This window comes from Anguilla rostrata, chromosome 14, assembly GCF_018555375.3.
Source record: "Anguilla rostrata isolate EN2019 chromosome 14, ASM1855537v3, whole genome shotgun sequence".
Lineage (NCBI taxonomy): Eukaryota > Metazoa > Chordata > Actinopteri > Anguilliformes > Anguillidae > Anguilla > Anguilla rostrata.
The window spans coordinates 30,112,863-30,135,614 of record NC_057946.1 but is presented as its reverse complement, the minus strand read 5'-3'; the positions used below and the strand labels follow the sequence as shown (position 1 = coordinate 30,135,614).

Sequence of the window (22,752 nt, the reverse complement as noted above, 5' to 3'; positions counted from 1 at the left end):
TTTTTCATTAGTGAACAGCTGGGTGTGGAGAGGCTGTGGAGAGGCTCTCCCACCTGATCCCGCCTCTTTTTTTGCACGTGCGGGGGGGGGGGACCCCCGCCTCCAAACACACCTTATTGCTGTTAGTTTTTCTTCTTAAGTTTCCGCACTGGGCCATCGGCAGGTCAAAAGCAATTAGAGACCCCCCCATCCCTGTTTGCAATAATCCTACTCCTCCTTAATCACCTGACCCCAGTGCTGATTTCTGTCTTTTGTGTCCTCACTCTCTTTATTTATACTCTCTCTCTCTTTTCATGGCTTGCTTTACATCGGTGGCACTAGTCGTGTACTGGCGTTCTCAGGAAAGTTTCATTCTAGAATTTAGGCTGCGAGATTCAGCCGGCCAAAGTTGGATAGAATAATCGCCATTAGTTTGCAACTCAATCCATTCTGCTCATAAGTGGTTTGATTTTGTGTTTGTGTGCCAGAAATAGGAAACCACACTTCCACGGTCCAGGCTTTTGTTCTCTCGCACTGTGGAAATAGCTTGGCTGTCACTCGGGTAGACATGGGCAGGGGTTCATTAAAAAGCAAGTATTATTATGTTTTTCTTCACAAACACAGGCCTATGTCAAATCAAGATTCGTCCTAAACTCTGTCTTACAAGTAAACGGGTGTGTTACACTTTTTAATTCTTGCCTTTAATTGTTGGTCAAAGAAAAGGAAAATGTAGATCCCAGCCAGGCTGTGGTGAGTTCTGCAATCACTAAGACTAGCTGGCTCAATGACGAAAAAGTATAAGGCTTGTTCTGATTAATGTAAAGTTCAGGATATCATATATTTTTATTGAATACAGGCCATTAACTGTTTAATTCAGCCTGACATTTTGCCAGAGGACAGACAGATGTGTGTTGAAGATTCTGTGACCGGTGTAAATTCACCATTCTTGGCTCCTGGGCCCAGTCATGTGATCATCAGGAGTCACAGGGGCATCGCAAAAAGACAGCTAGAAAGATGCCAAGGGCCCTGACTGTCAGGGGCCCTCAAAACTATTAGAACATCGGATTTTCTATAGCGGTGGGGCCCAATTTGAGATCTTCTCATAGGGCCCAGAATCACCGGCGGTGCCCCCGAGGAGTCGCTATAAACACAGGGATGCTCAGGCCTCGTCACACTGTGGAAGCTCCCTCTAAGATGGCTGCCGGCTGGCTCATCCGGTGGAGTGTCACGCGGGCCGCCTGCGCAGGCTGCCTGGGAATGCAGCCCCTCTGCTGCAGCGACTGCGCAGCTCAGCCGGCGGGTGGCGGAGTGAAAGGAAGCGGCAGCCTGCTCGCGCGACCCGGCTCCTGAACCGGTGGAGGACTACGAACTGGGCGTTCCAAATTGGTACACTCTATGGATGTAAAGTCAGAGTTAAGCATGAATGCATAAATAAGCAAAGAGGCCTTTTCTGGACGGGGAGGCTGACCACAGACGGCCCCCTGACATCTGATAGCCATTAGTCTGCTTGTGGCCCATCACCAATCTTTTTCAGAGGGAACAATAGCCGGAGAGCCCCTCCCCAAACCCACTAAAGCCCTTAATATGGGGAGCCTGGTACACCTCACTTTAAATTGACTTGGAAGGGATGGGGGCAAGAGCCAGGGCAGAGTTATTAAAAAGCATAAAAACCGTGCCGAGGAATTTACAGTCTGGGGGCCGAGAGGGAGGCATCCTCCTCCAGCCTGCAGTACTGGCAGCTCTCTCTCTCTCTCTCTGTCTCTCTCTGTCTCTCTCTCTCTCTCTCTCTCTCTCTCTCGTTCTCATGTTGTACAGATGTCAGGTCTCCTGCAGGGCAGGTGGAGAGGTGGCTCATACACGCGGTGTACAGTTACAGTAGTGAGGAGGGACCCTGCAGCTCATTTACACACACACACACAAACATGCCCTTCCTCAGGCCGCAGTCCTCAGACACAGCAGCTGGAGTTAAACTGAGGCCTGCTGAGATTTGGAAAGGCAGACGGGCACAGTGGGGGGGGGGGGCATTGTGGAGGATTTAAATCAAGTTTCCCCACGGGCTCTCGTCCCAAACTTTAATCCAGTACAACCGTTAGCTTTACTGTGCTTTTATGAGAAAGACGAATGCACAGGGTACTTTAACTACCATATAAAGGCCGTAATAACAATCAGGTGCATGTTTCTAGCGATAGTTCAGTCTTTTCTTGCTGTTGTGAGGTAATATGTTTTTAGCTTTCCTGCGTAGTTTAAGGTGAGGTGAACTTACTGGCCTACTGAAGTGTTACGGACTCATTCACTGCCCTTCTGTACTATTGTACAAGCTAGCCTCACTTGTCCAGCTTGTAACCTTACAGTGCTGTAAGCCAGCCCAGAACCTGTCCAGTTTGCCACTCTGATGTGTGGTAAATCTGCCCAGTTTCCAGCCTGGTGCTTTTCTAATAAACCAGCGCTCATTTATTTCTGATGAATCATGCTCTTGTGTAGGTGGGGCTCCAATTGGAAGCTACGACTGATAATATACAATTCTCTATTGGTTCATCAGTACATACCCCAACACAGGCTAATCTTGTTAGAACCAATCAAGTTGCAGAATCCAGTCTCATTTTAAGTAACTTCCTTTTTCTGATGCACTATGAACAGTGTCTGAGGCTAGAAGAAGTTTAAAGAAGGACGGCTAAATTGAATCTTGGAATGAGACGAGGAAAGGAAAGACGTACGAGTAAAGACTTAAGTTATTTAATATCTTCAAACTCAGTAAAAGGAGATTAAGGGGGATTAGATTGAGGATTTTAAATTAATGAAAGGGGTTGACAAAGTGAACTACAGTAGGTTTCTCAGAATGAGTTCGGTCAGTAAAACAATGGAGCATAGATGAAAATTTAATTGAATATCAGGAAATATTTCTTTACTGAGAGTCAATATGTGGAACAGCTTGCCAGGTCTCATAGCAGTGGCAGAGACCCTGTGGGTGTTCAAGGCTTGATGGAGTGCTGGGTACTCTCTAGTCTGTAGTTACATGGTGTGCGTAGATGTACTGAATGGCCTGTCCATTATGTATTTTTATACTGTTATGAGACTGCTCCAGAACAGAGTGGCCTTAGACTAGGAACCTTACCCAGTGAGTAATGACGAGGCCAGTGTTCCCTGCTGACTGTAACCCCCCCCCCCCACACACAACCCCCCCCCCCCCTCTCGAGTAATGATATGGCAAACGATGTCAATAAGAACATGGCGCTGCTTTTTTGTTAGAAAGCCTTTATTAGCTTCAGATGCCCATCAATCTTTTTGACATTGTGAAAGAACCCTGCCCCTAATGAGCACTTTTTTATATAACTACCCAAGCAAACATGCACTCTGATGCTTCTTGCTCTATGGCCAATGAGGTGGCACCCCCTGGGGCACCCTGGAGTGTGGCTTCTTCATGCCAAACCACCCCCCCCCCACCCCCCTCTCTCTCATCTCTTGGGGAGAGTATTGCCATGTGAGCTGAAGTATCATACTGGTATTATAGCTTGTGTAGCTGTCAGAACGCACCGTCTCTCGAACCTGCCTGGTGTGTACTTTGTGGTCAAACCCCTCCTCAAGACCTCATTTCATATGGCTCTTACTGTTTGGAGAAAGCATGAAACTGATAGTTACTTTCCAGGTGAACAGTCTGTCTTTACATATATATTTTTGTGTGTTTGTAGGCTGTGTTTATTTCATGATTTATTTTCGGAGCAGGGGCTGATTAGCGCTAATTGGGCGCGTTAGCATTTGATGGGCGTCGCGGTGGTCTCCCCTTAGTCACCCCCGCATTCCGATCTGGCGGAGAGCTGGCGGGAGAACCGCAGGAGGAACCTTTCTAATGGTGCGTCTGATTTACAGCCGTCCCCAATCCGGTCCCAGTCCGCTCCCAGTCCGCTCCCAGTCCTGTCCCAGTCCGGTCCAAGTCCGGTCCCAGTCCGGTCCAAGACCGACCCCAGTCTGACCCGTGCTCCGCGACGCACGAGGAGCACGTCTGCGCCTATGGCAGACCCCTTCCATTCCGTCTGGCCTCAGCAGCGGACCGGGGGGCCTTCTTCAGCTAGAGCCAGTCCAGATCTCACAGCTCATATATTTCACCAGCCTTTCCCCCCTCAGGCTGTTGTTAGTGTATATGATGTGTAGTTATACAGAAATGAAAGAGTTGTTTGAACAAAGGAGGCAGAGATTTTTCTCTTCTTTTATGGTGACAAAAGGTTTTTTTTTCTGAAACCTTGTGTTTGCAGGTTAGATTTTTGCTGAGCGCATGTACTTGTAGTTTCACTACACCTTATTGGTTGTTTGTGTTCTCTGTCTCTGTCACTCAGCAAATGAGAAAATTGGGCCTGTCCTTTGGTGGCAGAAACAAACACATTTGACAGTTTCCTAACACTGTGAGTCCACTCCTCTTTCAGGGGCTTGGGGGGGTGGGTGTTTGTTAGGCAGGAGGGGCTCAGGCCTCTGTGGTGCTGCATACTCTGACAGGATTTCCACATCCAGGGCAGGAGCTGGGGGTCTGAGCGCCCAAGCAAGGTGCACCAGCTCGGCATTGCAACCCCTTAAACAAGCATGCTTTGGGCCAAAGTAGACAGACGGTTTTATGGTTGGAGAAAGTGATCATCAGCCAGCCCTGGCACAAAATTAGGCACATCACAGTTGGCCAACAAACAGTAGCCAGCGATGGCATGCACTTCGGGCTGGGCAGGTAGCCAGAGGGTTACTGGGAACCGAAATTGATTCAGTACTGTTGCTATTTAGCGAAGTTGGTTGATGTTGGTGAATGGTAAAGATATATATGAGCCTTATGCGTGAGTCCGGATACGGGGATAACAATTAGCAAATTAAAAAATGTATTGGTGTGAGCGCATGACTACGCATGCGTGGCTGCAGCAGTCGCTTCTGGTGACGTTCGGCACGCAGACAAGCCAGTGACATTAGAATGCCAGAAAACGCTGTCCTTTCGTGACAGCAGTACTGTGAACAATTGCGTCACTGTGGCAACAGTGGTAGCCTATGGAATGCATGCTATAAGAAAAGTGTTACGGTTACAGCTACTGTTCGCAAGTCTTGAACTGCCATTGTTTTCGTGAACAAGGCGCTTAGTCTGAATTGCTTCGGCGCAATATCCATTGTCACCCTCGTAATTATGACAGCCTCACATATAATTCATAAAATTGACCATGGGCAACATACATGTGCCCATGATCACCCTCAGTTCAGATCGTCGTGTGAGGGTTATTTAATGACGCTCTCTTCCACATATGGATAAAAAGAAGATTGTGCACCAAGATTGTTATGATCGAGCGCTTTCCTCCAGGACGTTAGCAACGTGCGAATTTTCCAGTAATGTGTTAAACTTCTACCTGCTGGGAGCTTAATTAAAAAACAAAGAGTCTCAATATAAAGACCATTACTATGCAAATTCGGCGAGAACCCGGCGACGATTAGCGGCTTTAAGGGGCGAGTTCACTTTGCTCCGGGGACCGTAGCGAGGGCGAATCTTATTAGACTTCATTAGTAGCAACAATTACAACCCAAGCCGTAATAAAACCGTTTCTCATCGTGCATTATTAAGCAACGAGTCCTTTCCCTCACGTCGTTTATTACAATATTATCATTTTTTGTCGCAAAATCAAAGTGGCGCTGAGATTGAATGTTTGCCCTGGCTTTCTCTCGTGTTCTACTGTAAACGATGCGAAACACCGAGGTTGCGCACATGGATAACCCCGGTCCCGTGATGTCACACGGAAGAAGGGGCTATTTGAAGATTTAATGATCACGCTTTGAAATGGAAGCACACATGTTCAGCTCATGCATGTATGTGGGGTAATGGTTGGGGGGGAAAATACCTCCTTTTTCCTTTATCTACAGCCTGTAACAGTAGTGCTGGGAGTCTGCTACAGCATCAAAGAAGTATTTTTCTTTTAAGTTGAAAATGGCTGAAAATGATAATTGCAAGAAATGCAGCCACTCACTGCCTCAGAGAGACATCTGGGCATCAAATGTTTTTGCTGAGATCGGGGAGCGGGCGAGCGAGCCCACTTTTTCTCCTGGGCTTGTGGGCTAACTGCGGCTACTGTGCGTTGCCCCCGCTTCTCCTTTTTAAACTACAGGGGTCCGCGTCGAGGCAGGACAGGCATGTGACTCACATGGTGCACAGGCACAGAAACAAACCTGCTAATAGTAACAATCCATCAGTAATGATCAATCAGTCCGGCCTCTCTCAGTTCACTTCTATTCAATGTGCTCTGTTGGGGTGAAATGCATGAAGTACATTTTTGCCAAAGCATTATGTGAAAGTAGTTCTGGAGAGAGAAAAAAGCATGAACATTATACATTTTGCAAACATTTCAATTGTAGTAGTGGCAACAGTAAGAATATAATATGTAAATGTATTTAGTTTCCCCTCAGTTGGAATCCAGATCATAGACTGAGCTGGACCCATGCCCCAGTTGTTAAGGAGACAGAGTATAAATGGAAGATAAGAATGGATCATTTTAATAAATGTAACTATAATAATCAAATTGAATAGAATAGCTTTATTTTTCCCACAGGGAATTTTAGGATGATTTAATTGAATGGATTAAAGCCAATGATAGTATATGTTCCTTCACTGTTTATTGTGTGTGTATATTTGTTGAGTCAGTACAGACACAGGGAGGGTGTGGTCAGTATCAAGGGCCTAGTGCTGAGTACCCCTGGGCCCATACACGGGGCCTTACCCACAAACCCCTGCACACAGGTGTGTGAGGAGACAAGCATAATCCCTAAACACAGGTAATGGAGGCTATAGGCGTGTGGATCCTTGATGAAAACACACACAGGCAGAGCATTAACGGGCATGAATGAGTGCAGTGCACATAATGCAGTGTTAAATTTGACTGGTGTGACTGTCCTTGTAATTGACAGGTTTTATTTATTTATTTTCCCCACAAGACCCACCTCTTACCACACTAGCAAGCAGTGAGTCCTGACAAGGGTGGGGTCAAATCCATTGAATTTAAATTGGAATTAGTTTCCTGAGTCAGTACCCACAGTCTGAGTACTGGTCTGACACAGAGACGCTGGGGGGTCAGACAGAGCGCTGTCACCATAGCGACCCGCTACCTCTCGCTCGTTCACCCCGCCCACCTGCCCATCCAAAGCATGATGGGAAGGTTCAGAGCAGGAGGGAGATGAAAGTCTCCTGTCGCCCGTTTCAATCACCTGCAGGATGTGCCTTTACAGTGTGCAGGAGGAGAAAATAACAGACAGTGGGTGATCATAAGGAGTTCCAGATGCAGCCCATGTTTCTCCTGCGCCAGAGACGCACGTTCAGGCCATCCACCGAAGCCTGTTAGTCTCCTGCGCGAGTCACAGGAAGTGCGCCGCGGGGGGGGGTGGGGTAGCTGAGAACCCCAGCTCTGACCCCCGATGCGTGTTTGTAATTACAGTCGACCTGCTTTTCCAGGTGCTGCTGCTGCTACTGTACTGTAAATCATTAGTATACAGTCTGCTGCTCTCATAGTAGATGGGTTATAGTAGATACTTCACTTACTTTTTCTTGCTAATGCCACAGTTTTCAAACACATCCCCTACCAGTCTGTGCCTCCTTCCCTTATACTTTTAAGCTTTATGGGAGTTTGCTTCTTTTTTATTTTTTATTTTTTGTCAGTGAGAGGACTGGTTCATGTTTTCAAGCAAACAACATTTCAAACTTACAGCATTTTGCCTGCTTTGATACCTTTTATTGTAGTTTTGACTGAGCTGCCAGGTTTAATCTGAGCCAAGTTCTGTTTTACAGTGGCTAGTAATTAGTCAAAATTGTTAGTGCAATTAAATCTCCTCTCAGGCCTGAATTGCTGAATCCCAGCCCTGTATGTGGTGCTTCTGTAAAGTGCAGGAGGTGAGTGTAAACACTCCCCGTACTGTGGAACCTAAAAGGGAATTCTTACTGGGCTGCAGCTGAAGAGGTTTTAAAGTGGGATTAGGTTCTCCATCAGTCCAGTTCTGGGGACTGTGCCATTCTGGGGTGCTTGTCCTTTCCCTCCCCTCCCCAAACACATGTATTCGCTCATGTACACAGACACACATGCACACACACAGGCACACGCACACACACACACACACACACACACTCTCCCACACACACACACGCACACACACACACACACACACACACATCATCCTCCCTCTCTTGTTTTATTGTAATTATCTGTGGGAGATGGAGTGACTGTCCTTCAAAGACACAAGGTAGGGTTAAATCACAAGGCCAGTTCCCCGTGTGAAATTCCTGCTTGTTCCTCTGCTGCCAGCAGAGTCTCTCAGCACATCCAAAGCTTCGCAGAGCTGCCACTTTCTCTTTAGAGGGCATGAGCAGCACCCATAGCGGGGGCATCGCACACGGCCTGACCTGTGGTACACCGGCGAAAGTGGGAGGGTGGGGCATGGGGAGGTTTTGGAAGGGGTCCTCCATTGAGTGGAAAGTCTGGATTAGACTTTTTTGGGTGGTGGTAGGTGGGGGGAGGGGTACACAATGACAGACAGGAGGTTTCTTCAAGGAACAAACGGGTATTGCAGCTATGGAAAAATGCAAGGTGACAGAGAAGGGAAAAAAGAAGTAAAGGCTTACGAAGATTAGCAGCTTTAAGGGGGGAAAAAGAAATAAAACTGAGTTTGAAAGGGTGTTGTTCTTCATTAAAAAGAGTGTTTTCACGTGAGCGAAGACGGAGGAGGTTTAAGCTGGACGGAGCCGTTCAGGTGTTTGTGGGAACTGAGGCAGCTCTAAGCTGCAGTAAATGGCCACTTCCTCTTCCTGTCTTCTCCTGTCCCTGGCGTGTCTGTCACTAGATAAACATTTCACTTGGTGATCTGGATGAGTGAGCCAGTAATGACAGATTAATTGTCCTGGCGATGTCTGCATCCTGGCTCTGTCTTTCCCAGAATGCAACTGTCCGATGCTTTAAAAAGGCGAGGAGGACATGTTTGCAGAAGCAATGTTGGACCTGTTCAATGCATACGATAGAAGATTTTCTGAGAATGAAGTCATGAAATTTATCCTCATCATTGTCATCATCTTGGATGTGTCTAAATGTCTATTATTACAGAAAGAACAATGCCACTGTACAATCATGTACATTACCATGTACTAAAGGTGTGTATGTTAGTAGGTACATACACTCTAGAATCCACAGGAGGAGTTGAAGGAAGTGCTATCACTCTTTTTCATAGCTACAACGTACTATTAGCTGAAATGGTAAACAAATTCTTTTCCCAAGTTGAAATGACAGTATCAATTACAGTGTATTAAATTTTATATGTAACAGTGATACAATTAGGCAGATGACTGGACATGAGCCATTTTATTTTCATCATTGTCCACTGCTCTAGCTATGTAGTGCACTAGATTCAGAAATGACCTGCACTCAGCATTTTTACTTACGATGAGGCTGAAAGTTTCAAACATTTTGGCATATTGCGTCCATCACTAAAGTGGTGTTGTATGTTAATGGTCGTCTTACATACCTAACTCTAGAATCACCACAGGGGAGGGGAAGTTAGAAAGGAAGTACTAATCAGAACCTCTTTTTTCACATAGACTACTACCAGTAACTGTTTAGCTAAAATGGTAAACAAAAATTCATTTTCCCAAAAGGGTTGTAATCAATTTACAGTGTATTAATATATTTAATATGTTGAAACATGTCTGATACAATTTAGGCAGATGACATCGACATCATGATGCCATGGTATTATCAATCTGCATATATGTTTGCTGTCTTTTACAATATGATATATACAGTTATAAACAATATAAACAGTTTATCATTCAAATTATCACAATATTAGCAAGAATGTAAAAAACCAAACAGGGTTTAGAACATATCAAATAGCCATTACAGAAATATGGAAATATGAACAAAATAATTTTAAAGCGGGAAGTACTTTTTACATTTTCCATTCTGACCCCCCGAGGACTTCTTCATGGAGCCCTGTTTGGGGACCCCTGGACTGGATTATAACTGAAGGGAAACAGTCTGGTTCTGATATTAGTGTAGGGGTGACCTGAATGCTGTGCTCAGATAATGCACTGAAGTAGATATTTTCACAAACTTCAGAAGAGATATTTGATGGATTTTTTTTCTCGTAATGATAATAATAATATTTATTGCTCAAAGTGTAACATAATTTTTAAAATAATTGCTTAATGAAAAGAACTTTGAATATTAAATAATGTTTAAAAAAAAGACACTTTTTAATCCAGGTTAGTGTTGCTTGTGAAATATAGATGAAGAAGAAATTATCTGTTATTATACTTCCTGATTAATGACACCTTCTCGTGGACAGTGAAATGACAGTTGGCAGTGTCAATGTACTTCAGGCTCAGTGGCATTTTCACTTTTACACAAATTCCATTTTAAGCCACTTAAGGGTTTTGTCCGAATACTGGCACATACAAATCATTTTATTAATTTTAATTGAACAGATAGCCAACGCGTAGATGGCTCTTTGCACAGCCGATCGTGAATATAGACATTTTAATTTATTGATGTTCTCTTTTGCTTTCGTGGTCGATTTAAATTGTACGTATTAGCCTATTAACGGCAGTGATTGTAGCCTCTTACGATGTCATTCAGGAGCTATAGAATATTTACATCCCTGTTCACTCGTAATTGTTGCCCAAGACGGAGAGATTCAGAGCGGAAAGGTTGTATTTCTGCTACCAATCAGATTAGTTTCGGTTTGGTCTCGGCTAGGTTTTCAGATCAGTGAGATCGAGCAGAACATTTAGTCAAACACACCTTTGAATGCGATGTTTGCACCGTCTGCAGCTGGAAAACGACCGGGCGAGGGAAACACTGATTTCTCCCTGCTTAGTTGAAAAGAAACAACAAAAACGTGCCATGAACCCCTTTTCTGTGACGCATGCAGCTGTTGTATTCGGATGAATATCGTCCATGCTTGTTATCAGTTTTCAATCGAACTGCCACGATAGAATTACCATGACAAAAGCAAAGCCTCATTGGGTGTTTTGCCCCATCTGAACTCATATATTTATGCTATTCATCACTGTCGCGTGGCTCTGATACAGCGGAAGTGCGGGAACGCGCTGGCTGTCCTCACCTGGATCGTGTTGGGAAATAGATGTTATCAACAGATAGACGGCCAGCTGGGAGCTGTTGGCTACCGCAGACCAGTGCAAACAGGGAACTAGTAGATCCAGGTCCAGAATCTTATGGGGTGGGATGATGTGTGTGTTTGCAGATTTGGTGGACGACCAGACAGACCTCTTTTTTTTCCTATAAGCAAATGCCGTTCTGTGCACAGAAAAAAAAAAAAAAGAATGAATGATCTCTGCCAACTTCCACATTTTGATGCCAGCCTAGCTGAGATGACCCTGCCCTTGACCATGACTGTGCCTCTTATCCCTGACTAGCCCAGTGAGGGCATGGGGATGAGAAGGACCAAAAAGTGTGGGCTATTAAGGCACGGGAAAACAGACTGAAGCATCGTAGAAGCCTGGAAGGGAAAAGCAGGAAGCGCTAACTCATGTTAGCTCACCCAGCAGGACGCCTGTGAAAATGTAGCTAATTTTTTTTACAACCTTTCCCTCCAGAGTTCAGACAGAGAAGCTTGTAGGCAGCTTCCCCATCCCTGCATGTGAGAGGGAAACCTGTCCCTAGCCAAACTTATAAAACCTCATACCATTATTTCAAAGAAAGACAGTTTAGGGTCCATAACACTTTCTTCATCTGCTTCTGATTAGTTTCCCCTTTTCCTGAAGTTATCAGTTCAGTTGGCAAAAACATTACATACATTTGGGAGCAATATATTGCCTTAAAACTTTCATGAATTCATGTATTCTGCTTCATGCTTTCCATTTCATTCTCTTGCATTATGACACACAACTTGCATTGCGGAATGAGCCAGGCAGCCTTGAAAGGTTTTCATGAGGTTTTAAATGCCCTTTTGGGACAAAATCTTGGTAAAACCAGGTAGTAATCTTCACATTTACAAAGATAACTGACATTCTTTAAATAAATTTAAAAAACTGACATAAAAGATGATCGAACATTCCGCAACTTCTTGAGGCTCTTGCTAAATTCGTATTCTACACTGTGTTATATGAGGATTATTGTGTCAGCATACGAGGATCTGTTTCAACTCTATTTACTACAAAAACAAAAAAGAGAAGTGTGATTTGTGGGGTGGAATGGGAAGTTGAAGTGGTGACGGTGGTTAGGTGCGCCTTCGCTCACCCAGAACGCTCTCTGGGTGCGATGCAAATCGAGTGTTTCAAATCACCTAATGGTGTCTTGGAAAGAACCATGACGGCGCTCTGGTCTTCCCAGCACGCTGGTTGCTCACAATCCATCTTTAGTGGAGCATCATGGGGTTTTACAGATGACCGGTTGTTAAAAGGCTGTGGATCGGTGGCTGTCTGTGGGACCAGAATGCACTTTGATCGGGAGGCTCGAGGGGGGCGGACTCTGTCCCGCCCACAGCGCTGTCACACCCAGGCTCAAATAGCCAATCACAGTGACTGTAGTATACAGCATAATCACTTGCCGAATGAACTGGAGTGACTGTTTATCATTTGACAGGCCGGTGTAGCAGGACTTGGGCCTTCCCAGAGTTCCGTCACGCACAGACACAGACGGCCAATTGCAACATGAGGACTGGAGAACTGTACTGTATCAGAAGTGGAGTGGCTGGATTGTCCTTTGGGTGATTAGGAAAAACAATTCCAGTTCTGACAGTAGTTCAGTGGCCCAGTTGCACCACCTCAAGGCTTAAATACTCTGGAAAGCTTGTGCTGTAACCCAGGAAATGTACCTTTTTCTCTTTCTAAGACTGATTACTCAGAAATGTACTTTTTCCATTATCTTGCTAGCTGGACATCAGCACTTACAGAACTCTTTACATTTTTTCAACATTCTTTACATGGAATCCCTTTATACAACTGTATATCTACTGGAGCAATTCGAGTTTAATTCCCATACTGTTTAGCCAACTACTGAACTTGAACTGCTTCAGGTTCCATCCCTTGAGGTCATGACTCAGGGTTACAAGCCCAGTTCCCTAACCACTTTACTACACTACTGCCCCACGTCTTGTACGTGACCACCCTGCAAAGCGAGACAGGCAACCCCATACAACCCCTGTACATTTCACATTTCTACAGAAATTAATAGAGTCTGACCACCTTCAAATGCTCTTTTTCTCCCCTCACTTACGTTGTCTCCCTCTCTCCCTCTCCCCCTACCCCCCACCCCCACCAGGCTGTTCGCCACCAAGTGCAGCGGCTGCATGGAGACGATCGCGGCGACGGAGCTGGTGATGCGGGCGCTGGGCTGCGTGTACCACCTGGGCTGCTTCTGCTGCTGCGTGTGCGAGCGGCAGCTGAGGAAGGGCGACGAGTTCGTGCTGAAGGAGGGCCAGCTGCTCTGCAAGGGCGACTACGAGAAGGAGAAGGACCTGCTCAGCTCCGTCAGCCCCGAGAACTCCGACTCCGGTGAGCTCCTGAAGAGCGCCCAGCACAGCACGTCCAGTACTACTACTACTAATTACAATAATAATGATAATAATATTATTATTATTATTATCATCATAATAGTAATGACGTTTATTTGTGTAACACCTTATTTTGCAGTTCAATGTGCCTTTCATCATTCTATTATTTAGAAAATTATGTTTATAATTTTCATGTTATTATGTTATAAATTTTGAGCAATAGAAAAAATAACGCTATGAGGGGAGGGAGGGAAAGGAGGGAGGCTGGGAGAGAGAGAAAGGGAGAGAGGGAGACAGTGAAAGATGAACTGATAATGAAAAGGGGAAGGCCTGAGAGTCTGCCGTTTTCTTGAAGCAGTGCCTGCAAATCCAGCGCAATAGGAGTGATGTCAGAAAGGGCCGAGTTCTCCAGTTTACTCACCACAGTGAATACCTCTACACAGTAACATGTCCAGTGTTAATTCAACACTAACAGATAACATTTAGGACCCATTGGGCTGGGCGAGCTTCCTCTCTCAGCCCGGGCGCGGCTCTCCGGCCCGTGTGTAAACGAGCCGTCGGAGCCCTTGCGTCCTGTGCCGCGCTCCATCTGGTTCTCATTCAGCCGGGGACCGGCGGCGTCGGGGGATCCGTCACCGGCAGCTGCGTGTGTCTGCGCTTCGGCTCCTCGGGATATACGTCTTACTCCCGCTGCCTCATACGCTAAGCGAGGCTTTAAAGGGAAAAGGGGAAAAGGCTTCCGTGTTCTCTCAGGATAAAAAACGAGCGATAATGCATGTGACGAGCGGACAAGGGGATGGCAGGTATTAAGTGGGGTTCGTTTGTTTCGGGGTGCTGAAGTACGCTGTAATGGGAACCGAGGGCATATCAAAACCAGACAACCGCAGGGGAAGGAGAGCCACTGCAGGACACGCCAGGTCTACGAGTGTTTGCCATTAACACACACGTACGTAGTTGAATAACTGCCGGTTATATCTTTATTCAAATAAAATTATTTGATTTATTTAACAATGTCATAAACAGTACACACAAATCCTTTGGGAATATGAGTGGGTCTGGACTCTGAGATTTTGGTAAGCCTATTTAAAAGGCCCCAATTGAAATGGTTATAGTTTCTGGAACGGTATTTTAATACGCTCTTATTTTTCCGCAGTAAATCTTTTTATAAGTATCAATAATCTATAATCACATGAGCCACAAGCTGGATCTCAGAATATTCCTGTCTATGTCCACTTTTCAAAAGACAGAGCACAGTAAGAGTCTGCATAATAACATGTTTGTAGTCGTGCATTCTCAAAAAAAGAAAACCTTACCCTGTTGAATTATAATACGGAATGTAAGCGGCATTTCATCAAAACCTAAAGCGTTTCCTACTTCACTTTGCCTGAAAATGCAGCATAGTAAAATGGCATAATACATGGAGAACTGTGTTTAAGGACACAGTCTGCATGATTTTGTTTAAAAAGTATCATTTAGGAGACATTATCCAAGTTTTATATTGATGGTGTGTGCAGAATTACGGAGCCATGCGATACTGTAGACTAGGGTCAGCCTGTTTCAGACGTCCCTGTTTTAAGATGAACGATAATGGCAACGCCCACCGAAAGGACCAGGCTTTGATTGTTCAGAGGAGACCTCTGCGCCATTCTGATGAGTGTGGCGATCTCATTGGATGAACGCCGTGACCTCGTTTAACCGACAGGCGATGAAGACGCAGCGTTTCTCCGGTACCTCCTCGTCAGCACGGCACTCTGTAATTAACACTCGGGGGATGAATTATTTGCCTTGTGTCATTACGCAATTTTTAAAAACCGCGCAGTTTTTATCGAGTTTTTAAATTTGAACTACTGTCATTATTTTTTGTTGGGCAAAGTATTATCATTTCCTACATGATGATATTTGTAGCCAGTGGACAATAAATAGCGTCTCCCGTCGGGCTGTAGTAATTACGCAAACGGCGGCCGTTTAGCTGAAGTGGCGCTTCGGGGTGGGCTGAGGGACGAAATTAACGTGACGCTTTTGATCGGACTGCACAACGAAACCTGCTGATGGACCGGAAAAGATGTCCCTACAATAAGTTTGCCTTAATGATGCGGAAGAGGGGGGGGAGGGGGGGTGGTATTTTAAGGAATGCTTGCGCCTCATTGGTTCCCAGTTGTAAACCTTATTAAAAGGGAGTAATTAAAGGAGAGGAACAAAGTCCTTTGAGTCTAGGCCCTGACCTGGGACACGTGTCAAATTTAACATTGTCCCGTGATGTACACTGAGTTCTCTGTCATCCTTACTTTGAATGTTCCGGAATTGATGATGATGATGATGATGATTATTATTATTATTATTATTATTATTGCTTTTGTGCTCAGTTATCTGGCTAGAACTTTCCAGATAGAAGTGTGGTGATCGTGTGCCTTCAAGTGTATTTATGCAACAGGGCATGCATCATGTGAATGATCCTTATCTGTGATTTATTCTGGACGAAACAGCTGAAGCAGAATGTATTGAATTAAGGCTGACACAGAGAACAGCCCGGTAAAAAATGTGCATATTTCGCAGTGTTCCAGGAAGCCAGAGCTGTCGCTCACTTGTAGCCTTAGCAGCAGCACGCGGCCGTTTCGCGGGGTGAAAAATTGATAACAGCGTATTGAAACCACATGCTCCTCGCTCCGCTCCTCTCCTCGTAGCACGTTAGCACGAAGCGGGGGAACCGCAGTCCAGAGTTCTGAGACGACAGTTTGTCATTTCTCGGCGTGTCAAAGTTCAAGATAATTCTTTAAAAAATGTAAACAAAGAGAAAGCCTGAAGAGAAGAGAAAAGTGAGGAAAGAAGGGGATGTGTGTGTGTCCGCAGAGAAAAGCGAAGACGAGGAGCTGGACGTGAAGCGGGAGAAGGGTCAGAGGCAGGGAACGGGGACGGAGGCGCGAGAAACGGCGCACCTCGCAGACAGGCGGTAAGGCCTGGTGCAACCCGCCAAAGTAGAGCCCCAAGAACGCCCGCCGCCACCATCCCACCACATACTGGCAGCGCCGAGCCTACTCAAGCCCCTGTACAGTGTCCCCCCTAAAGTACACATAGCCCCCTACTCTACCCACTGTACTACAATAATACTGTCCCCTCCTACTCTACCCACTGTACTACAATAATACTGTCCCCTCAAAACTGTCCCCCAAACCCTGCCTAAAGGTACGAGCCCCCCCCCTCCTGAATTCACCCTGGCTGTGTCAGTCTGCTCGCCTGCTGTGAACAGTCCCAGTGCCCCCTCCCCCCTGGTTGAACCTGGTTGCTTTGGTTTCCTGTCTCAGGTGAGAGAGACGCTGGCGGCAGAGACCGGGCTCAGCGTTCGGGTGGTGCAGGTGTGGTTCCAGAACCAGAGGGCCAAGGTGAGTGGAGCGCTCACAACATTCATTCTGCCATTTTAAATTTACAGCAGCTAAATCGCATGTGTTTGTGTGTGTGGGGTGTGTGCGTGCTTGTGTATGTCTGCTCACAGTCAAATTGTAAAATGATTGCAAAAATCTAGAAAAGATGTATAAGTCCACCGGCGCACATTTGCATGTACACAGTGTGTTTGTGTTTTAACTAAGTATGCAGTCTTTAAAGTATGCATATTACATTTAGTGTATTGTTCCAGGAAAATGTTATCAAGGGTATGTTTGTAGATTCATAGTGAGGTATATAATGCATGCAGTCTCCATTGACTGCACACACACTTGGGAAGGCTGCTTATCTGTCTGGCTTTAACGGTGCAGACCTGGCGCTGGGCTCTGTGGCTCTCCAGTTTGCATGTATTAAATTTGGATGCATTTCAGACCCCAGCCCCCCGGGGCCGCGGGCGCTCACCCACCTACCCCCGTTTCTTCAAACGGCCTTCCAGTAATGCATCACAGCCACACAGGTTCCTGGGAGTAGACTGCAAGCGGAGATCTTCATTAGTCTTGGGTGGGCATTTTTTGAGGAAGAAAATGAAAAACTATGCATTTTTTTCTTTGTGTTTTTTGTTTTTTGCTCAGATGAAGAAGTTGGCACGGAGACAACAGCAGCAGCAAGAGCAACAGAACACACAGCGGCTCGGACAAGGTAATCATGCCCCTCACCTACTGTAAATATGCCCTCACCTACTGTAATCATGCCCCTCACCTACTGTAAACATGCCCCTCACCTACTGTAATCATGCCCCTCACCTACTGTAAACATGCCCCTCACCTACTGTCATCATGACCCTCACCTACTGTAAACATGCCCCTCACCTACTGTAAACATGACTCACCAGTAACATGACCTCACCACTGTAAACATGCCTCACCTACTGTGTATGATATGCTGTGTGTCTATGTATAGAGTGTGATGTGTGTGCGCATGTGAGTGTGTGTGTGTGTGTGCGCATGTGAGTGTGTGTGCAGTCCAGTTCTCTAACCTCTATACTACACTGCTGCCCAGCGTTTATAAATGTGTGTATTTGGGCTGTGAAGCAGCCGGGGCAGTAATTGGGTGAACGTGCGGTTGAATGACACGGAGCGGAAGAGACAACCTCCAATCACGCGCCGCTTTGTTTCCCCACAAGTTTCCACTGGTGTGTGGGATACGGGCCGCCGGGGCAGGGCGGGAATGGAAAAACAGAGGGGAGGGGCTGCTGGGTGGGGGATTTACGATGTGGGGCAGACTGAAACGGTGGCCTCTTCCTCCCTCCTTCCCTCCTTCCCTCCATCCCTTCATCCAAATCACCTGTGCCTCCCCAAGCAGCCTGTGCCCTTATGTCAGCCTGGAGCTTGTGGTACACACACACACACACACACACACACACAGACACTGACACACACAGACACACTTGCACACAAATAGGCACACACACATACACACATGCGTAAACGCAAGTACACGCACATGCACGTAAACAGACACAGTGTTGTGTATGCACACATACACACAGATACCATGCATCCATCCACTAGGTTCAGCGATTAGTAGCTGTTACAGCGCTGCTTGAAGCGTGAGTTTGTGGTTGCCAGGTATGCAGTACTATTGGCTGCGGTGGGGTGGCAGTGGGAGCGCAAGTTTACAGTCAGTGACCCGCATACCTGGCAACCCCCAGCTCACACTTGCAGTTCCGTCACTGCACTTAGCAAAGCTAACGTTAAGGTCTATGTAATGACTGCTCCGGTGCTGTCATTCATGGCACTGATGACATGGCCTCATCTCCGGTCTTTGCCACTTGTATGTTCTTCCATGAGCTGACCTAAGTAAATGCCTAAGCGTGAATGCAGATGTTCAAATGAAGAGAAGGTGCAGTGATACTCCTGCCCTCCTCCCCCCATATGGGCCCTGGACGACTGAAAGTTCTGAGAGACGCTCCGCTTCTTTTGTGACATCACTGATGGAACTCTGTCTTGCAGAGGTGATATCCAATAGGATGGAGGGGATGATGAACTCCTACACCTCACTGGGGCCTCCCCAGCAACTGGTTGCCATGGAGCAGAATGGCTACAGCACCGACCCCTTCCAACAAGGCCTCACCCCCCCACAGATGCCTGGAGACCACATGAACCCGTACGGTAAGTACTGAACACCGAATACCGAGCACCCAACATCAAGTACTGAACACTGAGCAGTGAACACTAGACATTCATCACTGAGCACTGAGAGCTTAACGCTGAACATTGACTACTTAACACCGGTCATTGAACACAAAATGCCAAACTCTGAACACTAAATACTTAACTAGCTGAGTGCTGAACACTGAGTGCTAACGGACTCTTCCTCCACACCTTCATACACACACACACACTCATGCACACACTGAGAGACACATACTCTATATATACACACAGGCACACACGCTGCTACTCACAGTATTCATTTACACAAACATGTACACACACGGACAGTACACATTCGTACACGCTAATACACTCAAGCACTCTTTACACATACACACACACACAAATAGGCACACACATATACACACTCATGCTCACAGTAGTCACACACACACACAAGCACGCGCACACGCATGTACACACACACAATATTTTTCCACATAATGAGTTCAGTATGCATTATTTTGGAAGTCCCCCCCCCACGCTTGCTGTCTGGTTCCCACCTGTGTGTGAGGTTTGCTGGCACACCCCATGATCCTTTGCGCCCGTTACGGTTCCTTACCCCGCACAGAATGTTGGGAAGCTCTTCGGAAACTGCGGTTGAAGTAGGAGCTGAATTAATCTCCACAGGGACCACAGAAACCCAAATGTTCCATTGGGCACAGGAAGAGAGAGGAGGAAGTGTAGGCCAAGTCACATGACCTTTCTGATGCCTGTACTTACAGCACATGGAGCTCTGTGCTACACACTGTATTAAGAGTGTAGTATGGTGGTCAGGGAACTGGGCTTGTTACTTTAAGCAAAATTAAAAGGCACTTTGATTAATGATTTTAATCATTTTATAGTTTGTAATAATTCCAATTCTTTACATCTTAGGTGCCTGTGTAAGAGTGGATGCTGGGTAATTAGTAATGCTGCTGTGTCCTGTTCAAATGGCTCTTGTGATTTGTGGGGTTTAGCTCTGGATTGTTCTGAACCCCCCCCCCCCCTGTGTAAACCGGGGGAGTGAGCGGGGGCAATAGAACCTGTCCTCGGGGGGCGGGAACCGGCTGACATCGGCCAACGTTTCAGTGAAAGATGTCGTTTTTTAAAATTACTATTTTAACCTCCCGTTGTTAACTGTTCCTTTTCTCTCCTCCGTTTCCCACTTTTTTTATTGGCCACCAGGAAGCGACCAATAAAGGCCGACTGGCCGATTAAAAATGCATGTGCCATCAAGCTGTCGCTTACCTGATGTAACGGTGTCATTTAGAGCCGGAGAGCCCCCGATATCGCCCCCGGCGCTGGTGAGGAGGCTCAGACCCACGGCCATTAAGCCCTCTGAGCACGTCTTCACCGAGACCAGACGGCCCGCCGGGGCCTGGCTTACCCACAATGCACCGCTCGCCATTCCTGCGCGAAGCGTTTATTGACACATTGATTTATGACGGAGTGCGGTATAATTACGTTTTTATTTTGACTTCTTTGTTTTTTTTTTAAACACAAATGCACGACATTTGAAAGGATCTGTGTTCTTGGGAAAGTGTGTTAAGTGTTTTTAGTTTTTATGATGATTCTTAATATGAGTTGGCTGTTACCACAGTGTATCATTGGTTTATTATGTGTGTGTGTGTGTGTGTGTATGGCAGTGTCAGTGTGTGGAGTTATTTCATTACATTACATTACGTTAGACATTTAGCAGAGCGACTTACACAACTTTTTACATAGCATTCACATTGCATCCATTTATACAGCTGGATATATACTGAAGCAATGCAGGTTAAGTACCTTGCTCAAGGGTACAACGGCAGTGCCCTACCTGGAAATCGAACCTATGACCTATAGGGTACAAGCCCAGTTCCTTACCAATTATACCACAGTGCGGCCCTATACTACCCTGCCGCCCAATTTCATATAACCCATTCGGTTTTTGTGTTTTTTGTTGGAATCCTGCCTGTCTCTTAACTGCCTTGCAATTGCATGTCTTCTTCCCTGTAGGAAGTGACCCAATTTTCCATGACATCGACAGCGACACGTCACTGACCAGCCTCAGCGACTGCTTCATGACGTCATCCGAAGTGGGCTCCCTGCAAGCACGGGTGGGAAACCCCATCGACCGCCTCTACTCCATGCAGAGTTCTTACTTCGCCTCCTGAAAACTGCTCCTAGCAGCTGCGCAGTCATACCCGAAGGCCAACACGGACAGCTGTGCAGTCAATCCTCAAAGCCAACACGGGCAGCTGCGCAGTCAATCCTAAAAGCCAACACGGACAGCTGCGCAGTCGTTCCTGAAAACAAACACAGTCGGCTACGCAGTCATTCCGGAAACGCGATCCTGACGCCTGCGCAGCCGGGCCTGAAAACTGACCCCGCTAGCTACGCAGTCAGTCTCGAAAACCAGCGCAGTTAACCGAAGACGTGTTATGCCGCAACAAAAGAAACATTTGGGGAGAGATGAAAGTTTTCGGACTAAATCTCGAAATGCCAACGATAACCTCTGCCACTGCCTTCCAGCTGAACGCTGAGGCAAGCAAACAGCCTGAAGATGAACCGAGTCACTTTTCTCTGTGGTGTGGGAACGCCAGCACACAGAACACTGAGTGCTTTTTTATAGGTGTTATGATGCTGAGTAGTTTTCATGACTTTCTGTAAAGCATAACTCCCTCCCGTTCTCACTGACGTAAAGCAAACTGTACACATGCGTCTCATTTAGGTCACGGATGTCAGCCAGCTGAGATATGACTGCTGAAGATGAGGGTGCAGTTTGAGAGAACTTCATGTCCCATAATGCATGAGTCCATCATTATGTACCTTGTGATTATAGCAGTGGGGGAGGGGGAAGGGGAAGGGAGGGATCTTCCAAGAAAAAAAAAACTTGATGTTCAAATGTACAAATGTGGTGTTTTGGAATTAGAATTCACATTATTTCATACTCTGTTCAGCGTAAACCTTTAATTTAATTTTAGTCCATTTAGTTGTAGCCCTCCTGGTCTATGTGAAGATTCTGAGGTGGAAATAGAGAATGAGAAAAAGACTTTGCTCAGAAAGACATGTTGTTTCTGTTAAGTGTATATAAGTGGAAACATGTCCAAAGATAAGCAGTTGTGCATGTCAAAATGGACAACATCCTATTTATTTAAATACAGTTCGATGTGCCCCCAACGGTACTTACAAAACACATAAGCTTTATTTAAAAAAGAAAAAGAAATAAAAATCCCAATGTAAAATAGTACAGTAAGCATATTTTATTTCACCTCTTTGCCATTTAATTTTGAAATTTAAGCTCGTATTTTTTGGCTATTGTTTAAACGTAGGCTGGTAATCGGCGACACTGTGCTATTTATTTGTTACAAGCTCACTGCGACCTTGTTAATGAAGCATTTTTAATGCGGACATTTGCTAATTTACCAAAGTTTGTTGGTACTACAAATAAACTCTGAGAAAATTCCTCTCTTTGTCCCTTTATTGTACTTTTTGAGCCCAACGCAGTTGTATTTACTTTTGCTCTTGGAAAGGGTGAAGGGGGACTCATTTCTTCTGTTTTCACCTGAGAATCATCAACCAGTTGAGACCCAATAAATCAGGTGAGGTGAGTTGTAATTAGACACTTTAATTGGTCAGTCAAGTGCTGAACAATGAAAACCTGTGCACCATTGGCTCTCCAAAGCAAGAGTGAAATTCCATTGGTCTAAACTGGAAAGAAACATAT

The 22,752-nt window shown here is 45.8% G+C and overlaps 1 protein-coding gene across 1 annotated transcript in view; it reads left to right on the top strand.

Annotated features, from left to right (window-relative positions):
* The window catches only part of LOC135239934 (LIM/homeobox protein LMX-1.2-like), a 69,482-nt gene extending 46,991 nt beyond the window's left edge, over positions 1–22,491 (top strand). Inside the window, exons 4-9 of the mRNA XM_064308937.1 lie at positions 13,242–13,474; positions 16,321–16,420; positions 16,718–16,850; positions 17,481–17,547; positions 18,861–19,019; positions 21,042–22,491. Of these exons, the coding sequence (XP_064165007.1) occupies positions 13,242–13,474; positions 16,321–16,420; positions 16,718–16,850; positions 17,481–17,547; positions 18,861–19,019; positions 21,042–21,199 (850 nt within the window). The 3' untranslated portion in view covers positions 21,200–22,491. The remainder of the gene's footprint in view (positions 1–13,241; positions 13,475–16,320; positions 16,421–16,717; positions 16,851–17,480; positions 17,548–18,860; positions 19,020–21,041) is intronic.
* Positions 22,492–22,752: the final 261 nt, after the last annotated feature.